This window comes from Cucurbita moschata, unplaced genomic scaffold (assembly GCF_002738365.1).
Source record: "Cucurbita moschata cultivar Rifu unplaced genomic scaffold, Cmos_1.0 Cmo_Scf00032, whole genome shotgun sequence".
NCBI classification, from domain to species: Eukaryota; Viridiplantae; Streptophyta; class Magnoliopsida; order Cucurbitales; family Cucurbitaceae; genus Cucurbita; species Cucurbita moschata.
Window position 1 is genome coordinate 2,097,865 of NW_019268548.1, and position 20,438 is coordinate 2,118,302.

General features: G+C 38.9%; 8 protein-coding genes across 11 annotated transcripts in view; 7 read left to right on the forward strand and 1 right to left on the reverse strand.

The window, feature by feature from the left end:
* The first annotated feature begins 52 nt into the window (after nucleotides 1–52).
* Nucleotides 53–904, forward strand: LOC111430015 (glycine-rich cell wall structural protein 2-like). Its single transcript, XM_023066116.1, has 2 exons — nucleotides 53–733; nucleotides 895–904. Exon 1 carries the CDS (start codon nucleotides 112–114, stop codon nucleotides 553–555), a length of 444 nt encoding a protein of 147 aa, XP_022921884.1. The 5' UTR covers nucleotides 53–111; the 3' UTR covers nucleotides 556–733; nucleotides 895–904.
* Nucleotides 905–1,779: 875 nt separating this feature from the next.
* Nucleotides 1,780–2,554, forward strand: LOC111430014 (putative glycine-rich cell wall structural protein 1). 3 transcript variants are annotated; one of them, XM_023066114.1, is made up of 2 exons: nucleotides 1,780–2,210; nucleotides 2,271–2,554. In XM_023066114.1, the coding sequence occupies exons 1-2, from the start codon at nucleotides 1,823–1,825 to the stop codon at nucleotides 2,330–2,332; spliced, it is 450 nt and encodes a 149-aa protein (XP_022921882.1). In that variant the 5' UTR covers nucleotides 1,780–1,822; the 3' UTR covers nucleotides 2,333–2,554. The 3 variants fall into 3 exon arrangements, with proteins under 3 accessions (XP_022921882.1, XP_022921883.1, XP_022921881.1); XM_023066115.1 differs by having other exon boundaries at nucleotides 1,780–2,120; nucleotides 2,181–2,554; XM_023066113.1 differs by having other exon boundaries at nucleotides 1,780–2,554.
* A 926-nt stretch (nucleotides 2,555–3,480) lies between these two features.
* Nucleotides 3,481–4,081, forward strand: LOC111430016 (glycine-rich protein DOT1-like). The gene has a single exon (XM_023066117.1). It carries the CDS (start codon nucleotides 3,485–3,487, stop codon nucleotides 3,899–3,901), a length of 417 nt encoding a protein of 138 aa, XP_022921885.1. The 5' UTR covers nucleotides 3,481–3,484; the 3' UTR covers nucleotides 3,902–4,081.
* Nucleotides 4,082–5,268: 1,187 nt separating this feature from the next.
* LOC111430017 (glycine-rich cell wall structural protein 2-like) lies at nucleotides 5,269–5,891 on the forward strand. Its single transcript, XM_023066118.1, has one exon. The coding sequence runs from the start codon at nucleotides 5,332–5,334 to the stop codon at nucleotides 5,707–5,709; it is 378 nt and encodes a 125-aa protein (XP_022921886.1). The 5' UTR covers nucleotides 5,269–5,331; the 3' UTR covers nucleotides 5,710–5,891.
* Nucleotides 5,892–6,909: 1,018 nt separating this feature from the next.
* LOC111430010 (UDP-glucuronate 4-epimerase 1-like) lies at nucleotides 6,910–8,478 on the forward strand. Its single transcript, XM_023066108.1, has one exon. It carries the CDS (start codon nucleotides 6,987–6,989, stop codon nucleotides 8,277–8,279), a length of 1,293 nt encoding a protein of 430 aa, XP_022921876.1. The 5' UTR covers nucleotides 6,910–6,986; the 3' UTR covers nucleotides 8,280–8,478.
* Nucleotides 8,479–8,630: 152 nt separating this feature from the next.
* On the forward strand, nucleotides 8,631–15,000 carry LOC111430007 (5'-nucleotidase domain-containing protein DDB_G0275467). The gene is made up of 13 exons (XM_023066102.1): nucleotides 8,631–8,857; nucleotides 8,979–9,182; nucleotides 9,278–9,414; nucleotides 9,496–9,645; nucleotides 10,535–10,636; nucleotides 11,270–11,434; nucleotides 11,602–11,712; nucleotides 12,377–12,474; nucleotides 12,866–12,989; nucleotides 13,100–13,189; nucleotides 13,605–13,649; nucleotides 13,911–14,231; nucleotides 14,527–15,000. Exons 1-13 carry the CDS (start codon nucleotides 8,764–8,766, stop codon nucleotides 14,554–14,556), a joined length of 1,671 nt encoding a protein of 556 aa, XP_022921870.1. The 5' UTR covers nucleotides 8,631–8,763; the 3' UTR covers nucleotides 14,557–15,000.
* A 211-nt stretch (nucleotides 15,001–15,211) lies between these two features.
* On the forward strand, nucleotides 15,212–16,960 carry LOC111430012 (cinnamoyl-CoA reductase-like SNL6). The gene is made up of 6 exons (XM_023066110.1): nucleotides 15,212–15,622; nucleotides 15,709–15,866; nucleotides 15,935–16,123; nucleotides 16,208–16,361; nucleotides 16,429–16,621; nucleotides 16,714–16,960. The coding sequence occupies exons 1-6, from the start codon at nucleotides 15,472–15,474 to the stop codon at nucleotides 16,793–16,795; spliced, it is 927 nt and encodes a 308-aa protein (XP_022921878.1). The 5' UTR covers nucleotides 15,212–15,471; the 3' UTR covers nucleotides 16,796–16,960.
* A 551-nt stretch (nucleotides 16,961–17,511) lies between these two features.
* Nucleotides 17,512–20,438, reverse strand: part of LOC111430095 (AFG1-like ATPase) — a 5,726-nt gene continuing 2,799 nt past the window's right edge. For both annotated transcript variants that reach the window (XM_023066249.1, XM_023066248.1), the window contains exons 7-15: nucleotides 19,919–20,005; nucleotides 19,749–19,814; nucleotides 19,561–19,653; nucleotides 19,318–19,374; nucleotides 19,103–19,231; nucleotides 18,929–19,019; nucleotides 18,620–18,708; nucleotides 18,182–18,375; nucleotides 17,512–17,867 (exon numbers count right to left, since the gene is read on the reverse strand). In XM_023066249.1, the coding sequence (XP_022922017.1) occupies nucleotides 17,762–17,867; nucleotides 18,182–18,375; nucleotides 18,620–18,708; nucleotides 18,929–19,019; nucleotides 19,103–19,231; nucleotides 19,318–19,374; nucleotides 19,561–19,653; nucleotides 19,749–19,814; nucleotides 19,919–20,005 (912 nt within the window). In that variant the 3' untranslated portion in view covers nucleotides 17,512–17,761. The remainder of the gene's footprint in view (nucleotides 17,868–18,181; nucleotides 18,376–18,619; nucleotides 18,709–18,928; nucleotides 19,020–19,102; nucleotides 19,232–19,317; nucleotides 19,375–19,560; nucleotides 19,654–19,748; nucleotides 19,815–19,918; nucleotides 20,006–20,438) is intronic.

Here is a 20,438-nt window from a genome sequence, read left to right on the forward strand (position 1 = left end):
GAAAACAAACTATAAATATCTTCGTTACCCCCTTCTTGCTTTCCCCAAAAAAACAGAGCTCGATTCAGTACAAACCTTCCCTTTTGAGTTCTGATTCTTCCTTCCACACAAATGGCTTCCATCAGGGCTGTTTCCATTCTCGCTTTGCTACTTGCTCTGTCCGTCATTGTATCAGAAAGCCGCGTCGCCAGGATGGATTTGGGCCTCGACCTCGGCGGAGTTGGCGTCGGTATTGGCACCGGCGTGGGGTTGGGGTTAGGTGGCAGTGGCTCCGGATCTGGGTCTGGGTCTGGGTCTGGCTCCGGATCTGGGTCCAGTTCTGCTTCGTCATCGCACTCCTCAAGCTCCAGCTCTGGCTCTGACGCTGGGTCCGAAGCTGGTTCGTACGCCGGCTCTTACGCTGGGTCCGGATCGGGTAGAAACAGAAACGGGGGATCTGGATCTGGGTCGGGGTCGGGGTCTGGATATGGTGCGGGTTCTGGCAGGGGAAGCGGCTCTGGCGGCGGTGAAGGATATGGAGAAGGGCATGGTTATGGGAATGACGGCGAGAACTGAGATGAAAGTGAAAACTATGAAAAAATGGAATTAAATAAGGATGATCATCGTTTTATTTTTGTAGATAGATGAATAAAGGGGCTATGGATGATGATGAATCCCTGATTATGTTCTTGCTTTGTTCTTCCACCCAGTTTGAATCATGTAGCATCTCTGTATGCAGTACTTAATAAAATTTGTGTTCCTATTTAGTGTTAATTAAATAAAATTTGTGTTCCTATTTAGTGTTAATTAAATAAAATTTGTGTTCCTATTTAGTGTTAATTAAAAGTGTGAACTTTGTTGTCTTCATATGAGTTGACTATGCGTTGTTGTAGGAGTTTCATGCAAATACGTAAGGGATTCATCATGTATCTTTCTATGTGGTCATTTTCCTCCACATTTATATTCACATTTCTACTAAGCCTACTTTATTTCATTGTTGGACATTTATATTCACATTTCTACTAAGCCTACTTTATTTCATTGTTGGACGTACCCTTAACTGAATCTTCAAATGTTGGACATACCCTTAACTGAATCTTCAAAAATAGTGTAAAAAGAGCTGTTGGACATACCCTTAACTGAATCTTCAAAAATAGTGTAAAAAGAGCGAGGCTCTAGGCTCTAGAGAAAGAAGTCAAGCCTCGAGGGTTCCATATCTATGTCCTTGGAGAATTGTTGGGAGACAGCTTTACATGAACCTGGCTAATTTTAATATCAAGGAAACTCTTATGCTATAAGTCTTAAGACCATGTAGGAGGCTTGAAACTTGTTCTCATCAAGTCAAGTCCAACATTAATTTGGAACCACGTAATGCAGTCGGGCACCAACGATAGACACAAGTGCTCCCGAATCGTGCTGGCGTTCGTCAAACAGGCCACGTAGATTGGCGAAGAGGTGAATGAAAGTGGGTACCATATATTCAACTAAATCCCTCATTTGTTTTATTAGATAGACACGACATCCATGAACGGGTATCGGATTGGAGTCCACTAAACTTAGTGGGCAGACCGACGGAGAGGGCGTCGGCAACCAATATTATTGAATGATGATATCCACTTTCCATTCTCCAAATCCTCCAAGCGAATGAATGTTAACACGTGTCAAAACGCCATAACCTTTAATCCATTTGGGGCATTCTCAGCCGCAGAAGTTGCCGCCTGTAGCTTTTTGCAGTGGCCACCTCAGCTTCAACAATTTACTATAAATACCTCCCTCCACTCTCCCCAATTCCCACCACAAAACCTACGCAAAGTTTTAATACAAACCCATAATTCTCTAATCAATGGCTTCAATCAACTCCCTGATTGTTGTTTGCTTCTTACTCTCTTTCTCCGTCATTCTCTCTCAAGCTCGAGTGGCCAGGAAGGATCTCGGCCTTGACCTTGGAGGACTCGGTGTTGGAATTGGAACCGGAATAGGCCTAGGCTTAGGTGGCAGTGGCTCCGGATCCGGTTCTGGATCCGGATCCGGATCCGGATCTGGCTCGAGCTCATCTTCGTCATCATCATCGTACTCCTCGAGCTCAGGCTCCGGGTCCGGAGCTGGGTCTGAAGCTGGCTCTTACGCTGGGTCTCGGGCAGGCTCAGGGTCCGGGTCCGGAGCTGGGTCTGAAGCTGGCTCTTACGCAGGGTCTCGGGCAGGCTCAGGTTCTGGGCCGAACAGGAATGGAGGCTCGGGATCTGGCTCGGGATACGGCGGAGGTTCGGGCAGAGGAAGCGGCAACGGCGGAGGTGAAGGATACGGGGAAGGTCATGGCTATGGCGAGGGTCGCGGTTATGGCGGAGGCAACTAAAAAAATGAAATAAAAACCAATAGTTATACGACGCCGTATTGATCTAGATCATCTTAGTTTTATGTATTTAAATAAAGATAGAGATGATGGTTGGTGTCCAGTGTGCGTGTTTTAGTAGCCGTTAAAATTGTTCTAAGATTTTCATGTTTTTGTATGTTTCAAACTATATTAATGTAGACTTTTATCAATTTTATATGCCAAATATACCTCTTTTAAACCCTATATATTCGCTACTGTTTAATTATTCATAGTAATTAAATTAAATTATTTACTTTTTAATTGATTAATGAATTTATTTATATATCCATATCTTAAATAATACTAATTTTAATTTATAATTACATCCATTTAAATACTTATTTAATCAAATAAAATACTCATAAACAATATTTCTAACACTTTTAGACATCAACTATATGTGATATCTACACCCATCAAACAAAATTAATGATCCAAATAATTACATTTATATATTTATTAAGTTCAAATTTCTATTGTATTATATTTTACCATATAATCAAATAAATTACAAACATATAAAAAGAGTAATAAATAGTATGAAGAGATATCTATGAAGGAGATATTTACGTATAATAAAATATCAAATATGGTATATATGGTAAACTATAATTTAGTACTAAATATCCTCAACATTAGTCTAAAAAAATTTAATCTTAGTTGGTCAAAAAATTGATTAAAGAATAATAATAATTTTGATGCTCTAATATATTTTCAAAAGAATTGTTTATGAAAATAAGAATGGAGATTGTTTAAAACGTGGGAAGTTGGTTAATTTATTAAAATGATATAATAATAAATACAATCAGAGTCGTCCACTAAGTTCATGGAGGGTTATCTTATAATTAATTAATTAGCAATCAATAACCATTATCAACAATGCGAGAATTTGAACCTTAAATTGAAAATTAATAATGTAATTTTGTGTGGTTTTGCCGGTAGTAAAGATTAGCATACTGCCACCATTCTGATTAGTGGGTTGTCCAAATCTGAACCGGAACCTCGGCCGCTTTCAGCCACAAAAAGACAAAACAATGGTACAGCAAGGATTTACACTCACCCGCATGCCTCCATTGTATTCTATAAATACCTCCTCCAGTTTTGCAATGTACACATCTAATTATATTTCACAAAATGACTTCCATCAGGGCTATTGCTGTTCTTTGCTTCGTGGTCTGTATGTCTGCGATTGAGTCACAAGGCCGTGTGGCCAGGAAGGACCTGGGTCTTGATCTTGGTGGCTTGGGAGTTGGCCTTGGTGTTGGCTTGGGCTTGGGCTTAGGCGGTGGAAGTGGAAGTGGCAGTGGCAGTGGAAGTGGCAGTGGAAGTGGCTCGGGTTCTGGTTCTGGATCGTATTCGTCGTCCCAGTCGTCAAGCTCTAGCTATGGAGGCTCCGGCGCAGGCTCAGAAGCTGGTTCCTACGCTGGCTCTTATGCTGGGTCACGTGGAGGCTCGGATTCGGGAAGGAATTACAGGAATGGTGGTTCGGGTTATGGGGAGGGTCGTGGCTATGGCGAGGGACGTGGATACGGCGAAGGCGGGAACAACTGAGACCAAAGAGTCAAAGACAAAATTAGGACATCGAATAAAAACCAGAACGGATGGTATTAGTAACTATAAATAGTTTATGTCATTATGTAAGCAGCTTATGATTTGCTCTTGTCGTTCAAATAATTGGTAGAAGAAAAATGGTGTATTTATATTCAAAATGAATAATATAAGTTTGTAACACCAATAATATAGTGTTAGGAATTACAACTCTTATCGTAATGATACCCTAAATTAACTAATGTTGGACTCACTCCCAACAATCCAATATACTGTAAGCCTCTCTTAATTGAGGCTCGATTCCTTTCTCTGGAGCCCTTGAACAAAGTAACCTACTTTGTTCGACACTCCAGTCACTTTTTTATTACACTTTTGAGGCTCACAATCTTTGTTTGTCATGCACTTTTTTATTACACTTTTGACTCTGATGATACCTTGTTAGGAATCGACTCTCCACAATGGTATAATATTGTCCACTTTGTGCATAAGCTCTCATCACTTTACTTTGGGCTTTCTTAGAAGGCCTTATACCAATAGAGATGTATTTCTTTACTTATAAACTCGTGATCATTCTCTAAATTAGCCATATGGGACTCACTCTCAACTGTTGGTATCAGAGTCATGCCTTAGACTTAGTCGTGCCAATAGATTGGTAAATTCTCAAATATCGAACAAAAGACTCCAAAAGAAAAGGAGTCAAGCCTCCTCGAAGGCAGTAAAAAATGACTAAGACTCCAAAGGAGTCAAACCTCAATTAAGGGGAGGCGCACTTTGTTCAAGGGGAGGTGTTGGATGATAAAAGTCTCACATTTGCTAATTTAGGGAATGATCATGGGTTTATAATCAAGGAATACTCTCTCCATTCCCGAGAAGCAAAGCCATGAGAACTTATGTTCAAAGTGGACAATATTATATCATTGTGGAGAGTCGTGTTCGTCTAACACCGAATCGATTTTGATACAAGGGACGAATCGATACGAGCAAAAAGTGAGTTGAAAGAATGTAATATAAATAACGACGTGGAAAATGAATGAAAAACCAGTGGAGAGGCCGACCAAACCTAAGCAAATTATGAGCTGTCGAGATGATAGGTATGCAAATCTCAGCCACCACCTTCTCGAAATTTCCACCCAACAAAGATATGCAATGTGAGCATAGCCTCACCACACAATATGGAATTACACCTAATATATTTGTTCCAGAATATTCCAAACGAAACAAAAGATAGTGAGGGGGAAAAAAGCATTAGAGATCAGCTTGCGCATGCTACGCCACTAGTGCATGTTGCCATCTATGCGCATGCTCCGCCCTACCCCTTCCTTCCTTCCTCTGCACCCATAACCCTATAAATACCAATACCTTCTCCTCACTTTAACCTCACAAACAGAACTGCCATCTCCAACATTTACACTGCTTTTGATTAACCAATAATAATGGGTAGTTGGAAGTCCCTGCTTCTTGCTGCAATGCTTGTTTCGTCTCTTCTTGTGGTGTCCGAGAGCCGCGTGGCCAGGAAGGATTTGGGCCTTGACCTGGGTGGGGTCGGCGTTGGGATTGGAGCTGGAATAGGCATTGGACTTGGTGGAAGTGGTTCCGGCTCCGGCTCCGGCTCTGGCTCTGGATCAAGTTCAAGCTCGAGCTCAAGTTCGAGTTCTAGTTCTTCTTCTTCTGGGTCGGGGTCTGATTCTGGATCTGAAGCAGGCTCGTATGCCGGGTCTCGAGCAGGTTCTGGATCGGGTGGTCGCGGAGGTGGAGGGTCAGGCTATGGTGGAGGATACGGGTCGGGTTATGGAGGCGGGCATGGAAAATGAGGGTGATAATTAAAAATGTGGTTATGTAACGAATTAATATGTAATAAGTAAACCTGCTATAATGGTTTGGTTGATGAAGGTTAATTTCTACTATGTATTGTATTCGCATTTCGCGAATTTATTAGGAAATCAGTTATGAAGGAATAAATTGTCATGAAATATGAGAGACAGATATTCACCCACTCCACTGAAGGAGAATGCAGTGTCCAATAATATTACGTAAAGCAGACGCAGCCCCATTTCTCCTACAACCGCCCCACTAACCACTTCTCACATGTCCTCAACTTCCAAAACAATACACCTTCTATTTCACTCATTTGGGCTGTCATTCAACACCTTAGTCCAGCCCAATTCTCGCTTCTAGTTCTTTACCCACCAACCTAACAGCACGCTTTTGTCATGATGCAACACTCACTTCTAACCTCGAACGAGTCGAGTCAATTTGAAATCACCTATAGTCGGATAACATATGCTCAAGACAACACAATGACATAATGTATATCTTCTTGGGTAGGGAGGATTTGACAATTAGTCATATCTCCTAGTACATTTTGAGACGATTCAAGTCAAATAGAGTCTAGACGTAATTTCACGGAACGGTCATACAAAATCTAGGTAGGGAAGTTGACAATTGGTGGCATTCCTTATAGTATATTTGTAGGTATTTCAGGTTTATCAAGCATAGACATGATTATGTCGAAATGTTATACATTTAGAAAATACAGTGAAAAAAACTATACACCATTAAAATAATAAAGAAAAACAATAAAATGATATAAGACAAGCATACGACCATAGGCGGACGATGATGACCCATGATATTAATTACTAATTAGGAGCCCAATTGATGTAATGAGGTGGGGGGAATGGGCAATTAATTGATGAATCCATTTGGTAGTTCCTAGAATCTCTCGTCTCTTGCAGTCCAAGACCGGCAAATATACTTGGTTGATGTTAAAATAAAAGAGACATGTTTTGTTTTTATCCTTGTGTGTCAACTAAGACGCGATATGGAGCTCCAAAATTTGAATGGCGGACACTTACTGAAACCATAATAGACAATACCAAATAGGAAACCCTTCTTCCTTCTTCCTTTTTCTTCTCCTCCCTATTATAATATATATCTCATCCATTTCCACCCCAATCGTGTCTCCCTATAAATAGCATTTCCACCATTTCCCCTCTCTGCCTCTCCCCGATTCCATATAATCCTTTCTTTTTCTTTCTCTTTTCCCTTTATTTTCTTTCGGATTTCCCCCAAAACAAACACAAACATCATGCCAACATTGGATGAAGAGCTCTTCCCTTCCACCCCTGGCAAGTTCAAAATCGATCACAGAAGCTATGGAATCAACCGTCAATTCTACCGCTTCTTCGCCTCCACCAGCACCATGTTCTTGTGGGCTCTCTTTTTAATCGCCCTCACCGTCTCCTATCTCAGCTTCCAAAGCTTCGTCGATTCTAGTACTCGCTATCTCTCTGCCTCCTGGGGCGGCCTTCAATGGGAGAAACAAGTCCGTACCTCTGCCGAGATCCACCGCGCCGGTGGTATGTCTGTCCTCGTCACTGGCGCTTCCGGTTTTGTCGGTACCCATGTTTCTCTAGCGCTCAAACGCCGTGGAGATGGCGTCGTTGGCCTTGATAATTTCAACAATTACTACGACCCTTCCCTTAAAAAGGCGCGCAAGGCGCTCGTTAATCGTCACGGCGTGTTCGTCGTCGAGGGTGATGTTAACGATGCCCGTTTACTCGATAAGCTTCTCGACATTGTCGCTTTCACCCACGTGATGCATTTAGCGGCCCAAGCCGGCGTCAGGTACGCGATGGAGAATCCTAATTCCTACGTTCATAGCAACATTGCAGGCCTCGTTACCCTTCTCGAGGCTTGCAAATCGGCCAATCCCCAACCGGCTATTGTTTGGGCTTCTTCCAGCTCCGTCTACGGCCTCAACGAGAAAGTCCCTTTCTCCGAATTGGATCGGACCGATCAGCCGGCGAGTCTCTACGCTGCTACCAAAAAAGCCGGCGAGGAAATCACCCACACTTACAATCATATCTACGGCTTGTCCATCACCGGGTTGAGATTCTTCACCGTATACGGCCCATGGGGAAGACCCGACATGGCGTATTTTTCGTTTACGCGCAATATTCTTCAGGGAAAACCGATTACCGTTTATCGCGGGAAAAATAAGGTCGATCTGGCTAGGGATTTCACCTACATTGACGACATTGTGAAGGGGTGTTTGGGTTCCCTAGACACTTCTGGTAAGAGCACCGGATCGGGTGGGAGAAAAAAGGGGCCGGCAGCTTACCGGATCTTCAATTTGGGGAACACGTCGCCGGTGACGGTGCCGGCGCTGGTCCGTATTCTGGAGGAACATCTGAAGACGAAGGCGAAGAAGAACATTCTGGACATGCCTGGAAACGGCGACGTTCCTTTCACCCATGCGAATATAAGCTCGGCTCGGGTTGAACTCGGGTATAAACCGACGACCGATTTGCGAACCGGGTTGAAGAAGTTCGTTCGATGGTATTTATCGTACTACGGGTACGACGCGGTACAGCCGTGAAATTAAACGACGCCGTATTTCCGAAAATATTTTTGGTGTTATTTCTTTTTTTTAATTTGATTTATGGCATTGGAAGAAAATGTGAAAGGCGGTACGGAAAAGAAGGATGATGGTAATAAGTGGGGGAAATGTATTATTTGTTGTATCATAATATCAAAAAAATTTATTAGTATTCTTTAAATAAAAAAAGAAATTAGAATATTTTATTTTTATTTTTATTTTTATTTTTTTAAACAATAAATATTAACTAGTGGTTCACGGTAGTAGTCAATTTGGCGGCTGTTTACATCGATTGGGACCCTACTTATATAGCTTCACGGAGCCTTTTCCGGCCTTCTTTGAACATTACACGCTCCCCTGTAAGCACAGCAGCTGCAAGAGAATCTGCTTCCACCGGCGGAGGTCTCCGCTAAAGAAACACAAAGCACAGATTCGAGTCTTTGGATTTCTTATATGCAAGGCTGAGGCCAACCGACTTACTTTCATGGCCTCGTTTCACAAGTTTCGTGCACTTCGTTTTTCCACCAACACATTTTCGCAGTTGTATTCAACCAACTTTGCTTCTGGAGCTCGACATGGTATGCCTTCTTTTTTTTTAATGATCCTCCATTTCTCCCTTGATCTCTTGCTGTGTGTTCTTTGAATGTAGTGGAGAGATTGACTGATTACTATTTCGTTTGAGAATTATCTGTTCTTTAGGGTTTAGCAGAGGTTTTAGAAGCCATAGCTCACTTTCATCTTGCGAGCCGAAAATCTTGAAATTGGAGGATTATGCATCGGGTGCTGAGGCAGAACGCGATTATGAGGATCTCCGAAGGATCCGTCAGGAATTTGACGCTGCTAAACTTAGCTTCCTCAAGATTCCCGAGGCGCTCAGGGCAATGCCGAAGTTGAATCCTGAAGGTTTTTTCTTCTTCGTTTCTTGATGCTTCGGACATTTAAATCTTTTATCTCATGATGCCTGATTATTTTTTGGTCTCAATGTCACAATTCTCTAGGCATCTATGTGAACAAAAATCTGAGCTTAGATAACATTCAGGTGTATGGTTTTGACTACGATTACACTCTCGCTCATTACTCGGCCAATTTACAGTGCTTGATTTATGATCTTGCCAAAGAACATTTGGTTAATGAGGTTAGTCTGTGCTATTTCCATTTCTTGCATTATCTTGCAAGAACAGTTCTTTCTCATTGTTTGTAGTTCTTTCCATTTCAGTTCAGATATCCTGATTCTTGCATGAAGTTCAAGTATGATCCTACCTTTCCCATTAGAGGCCTTTACTATGATAAACTCAAAGGTTGCCTCTTGAAGTTAGATTTTTTTGGTTCTATTGAGCCAGATGGTTGCTACTTTGGTCGTCGTAAGGTGAGTATTGATACTACCGATATATTAATCTGAAGTTGTTGATTCTTCTAACAGAAATTCCTATATTATACCTTGTGGATATTATTGATTTTGCTGGATCTTTGTCATATCCTTAAGTTCTACAGCGGAGGGTTAAACAAGATGCATATTATGACTTGATATCTTAACTGATAGTAAACATCGGCGTACATTCTTAAGAAGATTTGTTATCAAGGAAAATATTGCAATACTAATGATTTGAAGGGAGAAGATTTCCTTGGTTGGTTATGTAAACTTTAAATATTGTGAATGGGAGGGAAAGTTATTACAAGAATCATGCCACAAGAATGAAATAGAAAGTACAGAGTAAAAGGAAGAATAGATCAGAAAGAACATTTGCACCTAGGAGAAAATTTCGAAAGAAACATATGACTTAAAAATTTAAAGTATCAAGTGGATAATTCAAGGTCATTCCCATTGCATTAGTAAGATTTAGGTTGAATCATGCCCGTTCTTTCTTTAAAAGTTATTTCCTCCGATCCAGTTTATGAATCGATTTAGTCAGTAATAATCCATTTCTTGTTTCGTTAATTTATGTTCTTTTTAAAAATATGTTTCTACTTCTTTCATTGAAAATTCTGTCTTGTATATCAAGATAGTTAATAGAGCTGGAACCTTTTCGTCACTTGTATGCTTAATTATTTAGTTTATAACTATATAAACTGAGATTGGCATGATGCTAGCTCGACATGAAAGAATAAGTTCCAGAGGAAATAGTTGGAGCCCCTTTACGTATGGATGCTCACTTTTATGGGCCTTTTGGATGTCTCGTATTCTATCATTTTTTTGTCAATGAAAGTTGGTCATTTTTCTCTGTACTGAGTTTTTTATTTTCAATCCCACAATGCAGCTAAGCCCGAGTGAAATCAAAGAGATATATGGCACACGACATATTGGGCGCGACCAAGCTCGTGGGCTTGTTGGCCTGATGGATTTCTTTTGCTTCAGTGAGGTTTGTCAGCTTCTCCCACCCCCCTCCAGTTCTATGTTATGTCATTCATGAACTGAACAAGTGGGAAATATACTGGTGAAGAAAACAAGGGTAATGAATGCTAGCTGTCGGTTTGCTAGTGAAAAAAGTTTATCGTGCTTTGATTTTAATGGTTTCACCATGGGGCTTCATAAACACTTAAATAGACTCCGAGAATTGAATGAAATATTTACTATTTCAACCTTCTTGGATTGTTTGGTAGGATCAATGGTTGCGCATTCCTCCACATTTCTACCTTAACAAAAAATTCTTAGAGTTCCAATTACAATCTATGATTTATGAGAGTTGAGGCCTATATTGGCTTAGGAATCATTTGTAGATTTCTATGTGCAAGATGTTATCTGTATTGGAAAGCTACGTCCTCCTAATTTAGTTTGTTTCTTTTTTTACTCTATTTCCATTCCATTCAAGAGTTTGTAGTGTATCAAAGTGTTAACTTTTTCCTTCCTATTGTCTTATAGAGTTTTGCATATCACTTGACAATTTTACATAAGTTTGTTTTGTCTTCCTTAGCTTTTAAGTTTTTCGTCAAGATTTCTTTTGTCTCCTGTCAAGTCATATTTTTATATAATTTTTTTTCCTTGTGATTAATAGGCATGCCTTATTGCGGATGTTGTGCAACATTTTGTTGATGCGAAGCTCGAATTTGATGCTTGCTACATCTATCAAGATGTGAACCGGGCAATTCAGTATGTTCATCGAAGTGGCCTGGCCCATAAAGAAATAATAGCTGACCCTCATGCCTACCTAGTCAACAATGTTAGTCTGATTGGCTTTGGATCTAGGTTTTATTCCCATTGTTAAGTTTGATTTCTCAATCAATTCTAGTTGAATAGAAAATGTTTTCAAGCATAGTTTTTGATTGCATGCTCCAATACTGTTTCTAAGAGTTCTTTGTTCTTAAGTGTGATGACTGAACCGTACAGGGTCGATTATTGCGCTTACTCACAATGCTGAAGGAGAAGGGGAAGAAACTTTTTTTACTGACTAACTCCCCATTTTACTTTGTCGATGGTGGAATGCGTTATATGTTGGAGGTAACTAATTTTTGAGTATCATACGTTGTATGTAGGGACTTCTCAACTTCCAAACGGCCTAAACTATATGATGGTAATCTGATATTGTAAGGGAAGCCACAGAAATTTGTTTTTGGATTTGCGAATATTGTAAGAAAACAAAGGGTTATGAAACATTCGGGAGCTTTAATTCTCTCTGAAGACTAATCTAGAAAAAAATATACTCCTATTTCTACAAGCCCATTTGGACCAAATTCGTGATATTTCTCACTTGTATAATGTATTCAAAATATTCAGTACTTGTTGGGTCTTTGGTTCAAGGGTGCCAGAATAATTAGTTTAGTAGCTATCTGGCAATATACTCACAGGAAAATCTAATGGTCGGTTAAAGATTTGGTCGAAAGTAATTTTTTGGAAAATTTGATTAGGCAGGAGTATGAGGGTTTTTAACGAGGGAAATACGTTTGGGAGGAGTCTTCTGAAATAGTCTGGACAATTGGCTTAATTGCTACTAATGGTTCTAGATTATTGCATTTAATTTGGGAGGAGAATCTTCATTCAATGGATTTAGTCTAGAGAATTTTCTTGGGCTTTTACTATTTCAATGAAGTTTCTGCTTTGAAAAGATGATAATATTTCTTTGATTTAATCATCTTGAGCCTAAAATGTTGTGGTTTGTTATCAGGCTTCTATGGGTTACAAGGATTCTTGGAGAGAAATCTTCGATGTTGTGATAGCTAAGGCAAATAAGCCAGAATTTTACACATCTGAGCATCCATTTCGGTTAGTACATTTGTTCTATCATAAGGCTCCTGCACATGTGAAGTGCCAGTCAGAAATACACTTCATTTTGATAACCAATCTATATTATCATGAATGTAAATCGTCTTCAAGACTGAATGAATAATTCTTGCCATGTTCGTGTGTTTATGTCACATTATTGATGAAACATATTAATAGTGAACCTAAGATAAAAAATATATCAAATTTACTCTTCCACAAGTACAAGAAGTACTTTAAGCTTATTGATAATACGCTTGCAGTGTCATACTATTACTGAATTTTCTCTTTGTGCTAACATAGCCAATTATTATTATATTTTCCATATATTTCCAGAGAGAAATGGAAGATATGGTACTGACTATTTTTTTCTACTTATTCTCTTCAACATTAGTTGTTATGACACAGAAAAAGACAATTTGACTTTTACAAAGGTGGATGCGTTCCTTCCAAATAAAATTTATTACCATGGTTGCCTGAAGTCTTTCCTTCAGATTTCCAAGTGGAATGGTCCTGAGGTAGTTTGATGAAAAGCAATGCCAATGTTCTTTTGTTGTTATTTGGAGGACATTGCTTTCCATATGCTGTAGTCTGTGAGCGTCTGAGCATGATTGTTTCTTTCAACTAGGTTATATACTTTGGGGATCACCTTTTTAGTGATCTGAGGGGGCCTTCAAAAGCTGGTTGGCGCACTGCTGCAATCATTTATGAATTGGAAGTATGTTTTTTTTTAATTACTTGTTTTATATATTTTTTTTTATAATTATTTTTGAGTTAAACAAAGGGCAAAACTTCAAGCACCTGACTGTTCGGTCGAGGATGCATGTGTTAACAAGTTGATCTATGCCATTGTTTTTTTTTATTAATTATTATGGTGGTATTAGAAAGATATTTTCTTTTAGTTTCTATGATTGACTCTATTGGTTAAATTATAACTTTAAGTTCAAGTTTAGTTATTAAATTTTCCGATTGTGTCCAATATGTTCATAAATTTTAAAAGGCATCTAACTCAACCTCTAATTTTATATTAGACAACCTCTAATTTTATATTAAATCTAATAGGTTCGACTTATTAGACCTTTTTTTTACAACAAATGAGGGGATAGAAATTTGATCTTTTGTATATATTGCAGAATGAAATACGCATACAAAATGAGGATTCCTACCGTTTCGAACAGGTATATTCTTCAATTGAGGCCCTTCAATTTCATCAATTCTTGGCTGTGGTACATGTGCATGTTACGCTAAGATTTTTCTTTACAGTTTCAGCAGTTGCGTCAAGAATTCATGTCCTGTCTAATGATTGTCTTAAGCTTTGTTATATATTCTATTCTTTGACGTTTTTATTCCAACCAAGAATTGATGTTATTGATGTTTTAATCATCTTTTGTCTTGTTCATGTTTAAAACCTTTTCTATTTTCTTCATTCCATATGCCAGGCAAAATTTCATATAATCCAAGAACTTCTGGGTAAATTGCATGCTATTGTGGGTAATGGCCGAAAAAGTGATGTGTATAAATCTCTGTTGAAAGAACTGAGTCAGGAGAGACAGAATGCACGAGATACAATGAAGAAAATGTTTAATAGTTCATTTGGTGCGACCTTTCTCACGGATACGGGTCAAGAATCTGCCTTCGCATATCACATACATCAATATGCAGATGTTTATACTAGCAAGGCAGAAAATTTTTTATACCATCCACCTGAGGCATGGCTGCACGTACCCTTTGATATCAAGATCATGCCACATCATGTCAAGGTAAGTAGATCCTTCCTTGAAAAATGTGTACCTTTTCACTTTCCAATCCATGAAGTATAATATTGGTAGGAAAAAAAAGAAATCTATGTAGTGAGATCGAGAAAACGTTTAAGCCGAAAGGAAATTAGCCAACAAAATACGTACATACGTAGGTGTCAAATTATAATATAGCTTTTTTGGAGGAAGGCAAGATTGTATTGATTGCGATTCTATCTACTGTTCTGCATTGATCTATATTCATCTCCATTGTTGAATTTCAAACCTAACATAATTACAAATGTATGGCTTAATGCAGGTCCCCTCAGGTCTTTTCAGAAACCAATAGCTGGATAGGCTGCCTATAAGAATTTTCCACAGTTAAGACACAATAATGAGTATAGCCTCAGTGGATGCCCAAGTACTTGACTTCGGTCGATGTTCATTTCATTCTTTTATTGGCACTTTCAGGCCACCCCATCATTTAATTCTTGACGACGTTTCCTTCGTCGCCATCTCCATTCTTTTGGTTCTATTCTGTAGCCATCGCTTCTTATCCATAAGTAACTGCTAGCCACATTCTTTTCACCCTTAATTCGTCCTGATATACATATATTGTAGCATAAATGGTTTGAATAAGATGAAAAAAATGGCGTTCCAGAGTGTGTGTTCAATTAGTTAAACTGCCATATGTGGGCAGAAAAACGTTGTTGTTGGGGATAAGCATGGATCGAAATCCAACGCTGTTGTTGTTTGGATCTCCTCCTAAATTCTACCAGCTTCCCTTCATGCACCGCCGCTTTACATCTGTGTTCTCTTCATTCGCTAAATTTCATCCCTTCTCTACTTCATTCCTTCGTTCATTTCCCCTTTTCTTTCCATTCAATGAACAATTTGAAACGTCCATATTACTTTTTGTTTTTGTAGAGGGCCTACACTTACCAACACTATTTTTAATTAATCTTGAACATATATTACTTTTAAAAATATATAAAATGCTTATATATATGTAAATATCTGAATTAAAACCCATTTTCCACCAATATCCGTAATTATTCAAGATTGCATATTCCATTTTGGGCATACCAAACTTCCCCTTCTTGAAAGCATGTATGAGGAATAGACAAATTGCATCTCTCTCATTTTTCCATGTTTCACCATCATCCATCTCATGCGAGAGATTTGCAGAAATAGTTCGCCAAACACCTGCCTTACTCGCCTTCCTCCATCGCTATAAAATCAGCCCCATACCACACCAACAAAAATGGAGTACACGAACACACACACACCAACAAAAATGGAACATAGGAAGCCAACTCTTTGCGTTCTCGACGCTTCATCTTACGTGGGCTTTTGGATCACCAAAGAATTGCTTAACAGAGGATACCCAGTCCATGCAGCCGTCCGGAAGACTGGCAAGTCGTTAATCCTCTGTTGTTCTTTTTCACTTTCTTATTCTTTGTTCTTGGTATTTGAAACTTGTGGGTCTAATCTTCTGCAGGAAACCCAGAGATGGAGAAGACTATTAGAGAGACGGGTGAAGTGGAGAATGGGCTGGTGGTTTTTCCTGTGGATATCATGGATTACCATAGCATTCTTGCTGCCTTGAAAGGGTGCTCTGGTTTGTTCTGCTGTATGGACACCCCTCACGTGTATGATGTAAGTCCCCAGAGAAAAATCAATATAGAAATAAGATAAAACAAAGGACTAATCTGGAATTTGTGCAGGAAAAAATGGTGGAATTGGAGGTGAGAGGGACGATTAATGTTGTGGAGGCTTGTGCTCAGACTGATACTGTTCATAAGACTGTTTATACCTCCTCCTTAACTGCTGCTGTGTGGAGGGAGAATATCCTCTCTGAGAAGGATGTGGATGAACGGTGTTGGAGTGATAAAGAATTTTGCAGGAAAATGAAGGTTGGGAATTTCAAAGCCTATTCATTGAAGCTTTTTTCTTTCAAGGCAACGTTATATAACGACCCTCTTTTTATCTTCTCCCAGTTGTGGTACCCTCTAGCAAAGACACTCTCTGAACAAGCTGCGTGGGCTCTAGCAATGGACCGTAGGCTCAAAATGGTCTCTATTAACGCAGGGCTTGTTCTTGGACCCGCTGTTGCAGAACAAAATTCAGGGTCAACAATCTCTTATCTTAAAGGTAGGAGAAAGTTCTTTAGAAAACTATGGAAGTTTTTGCTTTGGCTAAGAAAATTTGCGGCAAACAGGAGCTGCTCAGATGTATGAAAATGGGGTGCTGGCGGTGGTTGATGTGAAGTTCTTGGTGGATGTCCATATCCGAGCAATGGAAGATTCGTCCACGGGTGGTCGATATTTCTGCTTCGATCAGATAGTGAACAGTGAGGAAGAAACTCTTAAACTTGCGAATATATTGAGGCCATTGATATCCCTTCCACAAAGGTAAAAGCTTTTTAGCCTTTTGAACAACAAACGCAGCATGTCATTGTTAGTTGAAACTCAAATTGCGTTAGTTTACTGGTTGGTGAGCTCAGGTACGAAGTCCAAGGAAGGGAAGCTTTTGCTGAGAGACTCAGAACCCGAAGATTGCACAAACTGGTCGAGGGCACCGCTTAGTACTTGAAGTTTACATGAAACATATCTTATGTATCTTAAAAAGTTGATAGTTCAATGAAAAAAATGGGGGTGGGGGCAATTCCAGTCCCTACTGCCCATTTCATTTTTCATTTTCCTTGTAAGTTTTCAATAATGTAAGATGAGGAATATTCCTCATTTAAGTTACGTTTTCCTTTTATGGTGAAAAACTTATAATAGTGGATAAGATGATATATGAGGAAGGGAAGACAAGTGATGATATATGAGGAAGGGAAGACAAGTGTCACTGTCGTACTTTTTTAACCATGCAACGTTGTGATTTTGACACGCTCTTTACAAGTCTCGAGGAAAACTTAAGCATCATATTCATTTTTCGCCCAGTTTTGTCACTTAGTTAGACCTTAGGCGAGATTTATCTTTGCCAACCGGACATCACTTTAGTCGAATCCAAGCTTGTTTGACTACACATGCCGCCTATGCGTGCATATTCAATCGTCTACGATACAACCAACTTACCTCTACACTAGACCAAGTCATTTGTGTGTTTTACTGACATACTTGACACCAAGCACGCAAAAGAGCATCTTGACAAACAAATACATTTCATTGTTGTCATAAGAAAACTATATTGCATGCCTCAATCTTCTTCAATAAGATAATGGCATGTTAGTATGAGAAATTTTCAAATCTAACTCATGAGAAAGAAAAACATGTTCATATGATAATATTCAATCAACTTGGTCGACAATTATCCTACATATACCAAACTTCATATTTACACAATTCCCCTTTATAATAAAATGTTCCAATTCTTCAATCTGCATCCTAATATGTGGGTAACACTCTTCTTAGTTTGTATAAAAAGAAAAGTTTCAATTTACATATCATTATTTCTCATCAGTAAATATATAATTTTAGCAATTTAAAATAGTGAAGTACAGCAACAAAAATGATATATGCTTAATCGCGAAGATGCAGAAGCACAAATCATGATTGCAAAGCATCCTGGTTGTCGTCTTCTTGCCATTTTCGCTTCTCTGCTACAAGTTGAGCATGTTGTTCCAGGTATTCTTTGCTGTTAATCTCTGTTAATCTGCAGAATCACATCAATATTAGCAGCTAAAATGAATACACATGTGGATACTAGAAAGAATTGTATATACACGCCGTTGCCATAGGCGTTCCGTTCTGCCATAATAATGACATGTTTCCGAATAACTTTCTAAGTGCTTAAAAAACACGGCGTAGAAATACTGAACCAAACTGTGATAGCAGACAAGGGCTTCGAATCCAAATACTTTGAGATGTTGTATGCTTGTTTTTAAAAAATAATTATAATGCAAATATTAAGCACAGTACGTCTACGTTTACAAGCATCAGCCAAATATAATTAGTGAAGTGTCTTACCTACTAATTGTACGGTCTTTGGCGAAACCCAATTCATTGTCAACACAGAGATCGGAAACATCATTTTTCTGCGACCGTGCCGAGGTTCTAGGTGCAATTTGTTGAGCATCAGAGATGGTTACAACCTTTTCGAAAAGTTCACGAGGACTTCCTTCGGCTGTACACAGTAATCTGGCTTTATTTTCATACATCACCTATCATCACACAAAGAAAGCATGAATTCAATAAACCAAGTTGAATCTTTTCCATTCAAGGGGGCGGGTGGAGTTTGTCTTCCTGATAGCTAAACATGACGATCCTTTTTCCCCATTGCCCTATTTTCTGAAACTATTATGTCAAATCCTAACCCCTCTTTAATGAAGAGCATGCATTTTATGAGGTCAACCAATCATGAGAATAAGTTCTTATTGGTGTATCCAAATATGAAGTCATACGTACATCAACCAAAGTGACAAAGCGATATGCTGATGTTCTGTTGTGGAGTCCAAATATTGGGATACCTTCCAATGCCAGGGTGTGAAATTTTTCTGTACAAGGAAATCCAAGATGCAAGTTAGACTAAAAATTTGGCACAATAAAAGTAAATGACAACACTTGGAATTTGACCATCTAAAGGAGTTCCAATCCAAAATATCTGTGCGAGTAAAAGTTGATAATTCCTGAAAGCCTAACATGCATTCTCTGTCAGCGATGCCTGCCTAATATTACTACCCATTTTGAACTCAAATGTCATCTTGAATGACTTACTAAACAACCCGAAGTAATCTGCAGCTCCTAGCGGTTTGTTACAGAGTTCCTCAAAAGGGAAGTACGCACATCCATTTGCTCCTGATGGAACCTAAAAGTATTTGAAATTGCTAAACAACAATATTGAAGGAAATATGTTACTCAGATCATTCTACAATGAAATTGGGTGCTTACTTGCAGAATCCTGCCCATCACTACCTCCACCTCGTGGGGGCGAGCTATACTTTTACCGATCAATTGTTGAAACTTCTGCTTAAGAAAGGTAGATGCGCCATTTCCAACGAAGTAGAAACCTCGCTCTGCCTGGAGTCAAGAGTAGGTATAAAGTACATTATCATTCAGAATTTCTTAATCAAATAGCTACTTTTGTATTGAATTAGAATCATTACCGAAGTCATTTTCCGATAGTCAGTTGCTGAACCAATTTCATGAGTCACGCACCTTTCCTACATCATGAGACCTTCCAATTAAATGAGTGGAAAAGTCATGACAGATCGAGCTAAAATCAATTAAATTGGCACTAGATTCAGAGTACAATTGTTAGAATGGGTGGGTTAATTCAAGTGTAGCACTGACAGTTGATATTGTTGAACTAAAAGATAAAACTGACGGGAATATTACTGTCCACATACCTTCAATGTGGAAATGAAGGGCAGGAAAAGATCTCTCTGTAATCCACCTTCATACAGTTTATCTGGAGCACGATTTGATGTTGCAACAAGGATCTACACTTCCCACAATCAGATACAAACAATCTCTAAGTTATCTGAAACAAAACATGATATCATTTACTGGTTGGAATTTAGAAGTAAATACTTACAACGCCATTGCTAAAAAGATGTCCAAACAGACGATTTAATATCAATGCATCAGCCACATCTGTCACCTATGGAAGACAGAAGACTAAGAAAATTTACTAATGTTACCAAAGTGCAGGGCCAAAAGATATCATATATAAACAAAAGAAAGGAAGTTGAATTGAAAGAGTACCATAAATTCGTCTAGGCATAATAAAATTGCCTCATCTGAAATCTCTCCTGCAACGACTTCAAGTGGATCAGCAACACCCTTGTGCCGCTGTCAAAATATGCATTCAAGACAGGTGTTTATTTAGTATATTCACATTCCACACGATCAGGAAAACTATTAGTTTATCAACAGATAATATATGACACGTTAAATTTGATATGATTACCCTATAACAGATTACACAGTCAGCAGAAAAGTAGATTAAACAGAAATTTATTTGGTTTCCAAGTTGTAAAACTCAGATATCTCAACAGCTCTAGTTTAAACGGTTTTTCCATCATAAGTTACACAAACAAGGCATTTTTTTATAAGATGCACAAACTAAGCAATATGTCTCGACTGGGGGATCAAGAAAAGGAAAAAAAACAGGGAATTCTTAACTAGGAGATTTCAGAGAAAATAAGACCATTCCACTTCAACTACACATCATAATCTCTGTGCCAATTCTGGAGAGTTTTTTTTTTTTTTTTTTTTTTTGTTT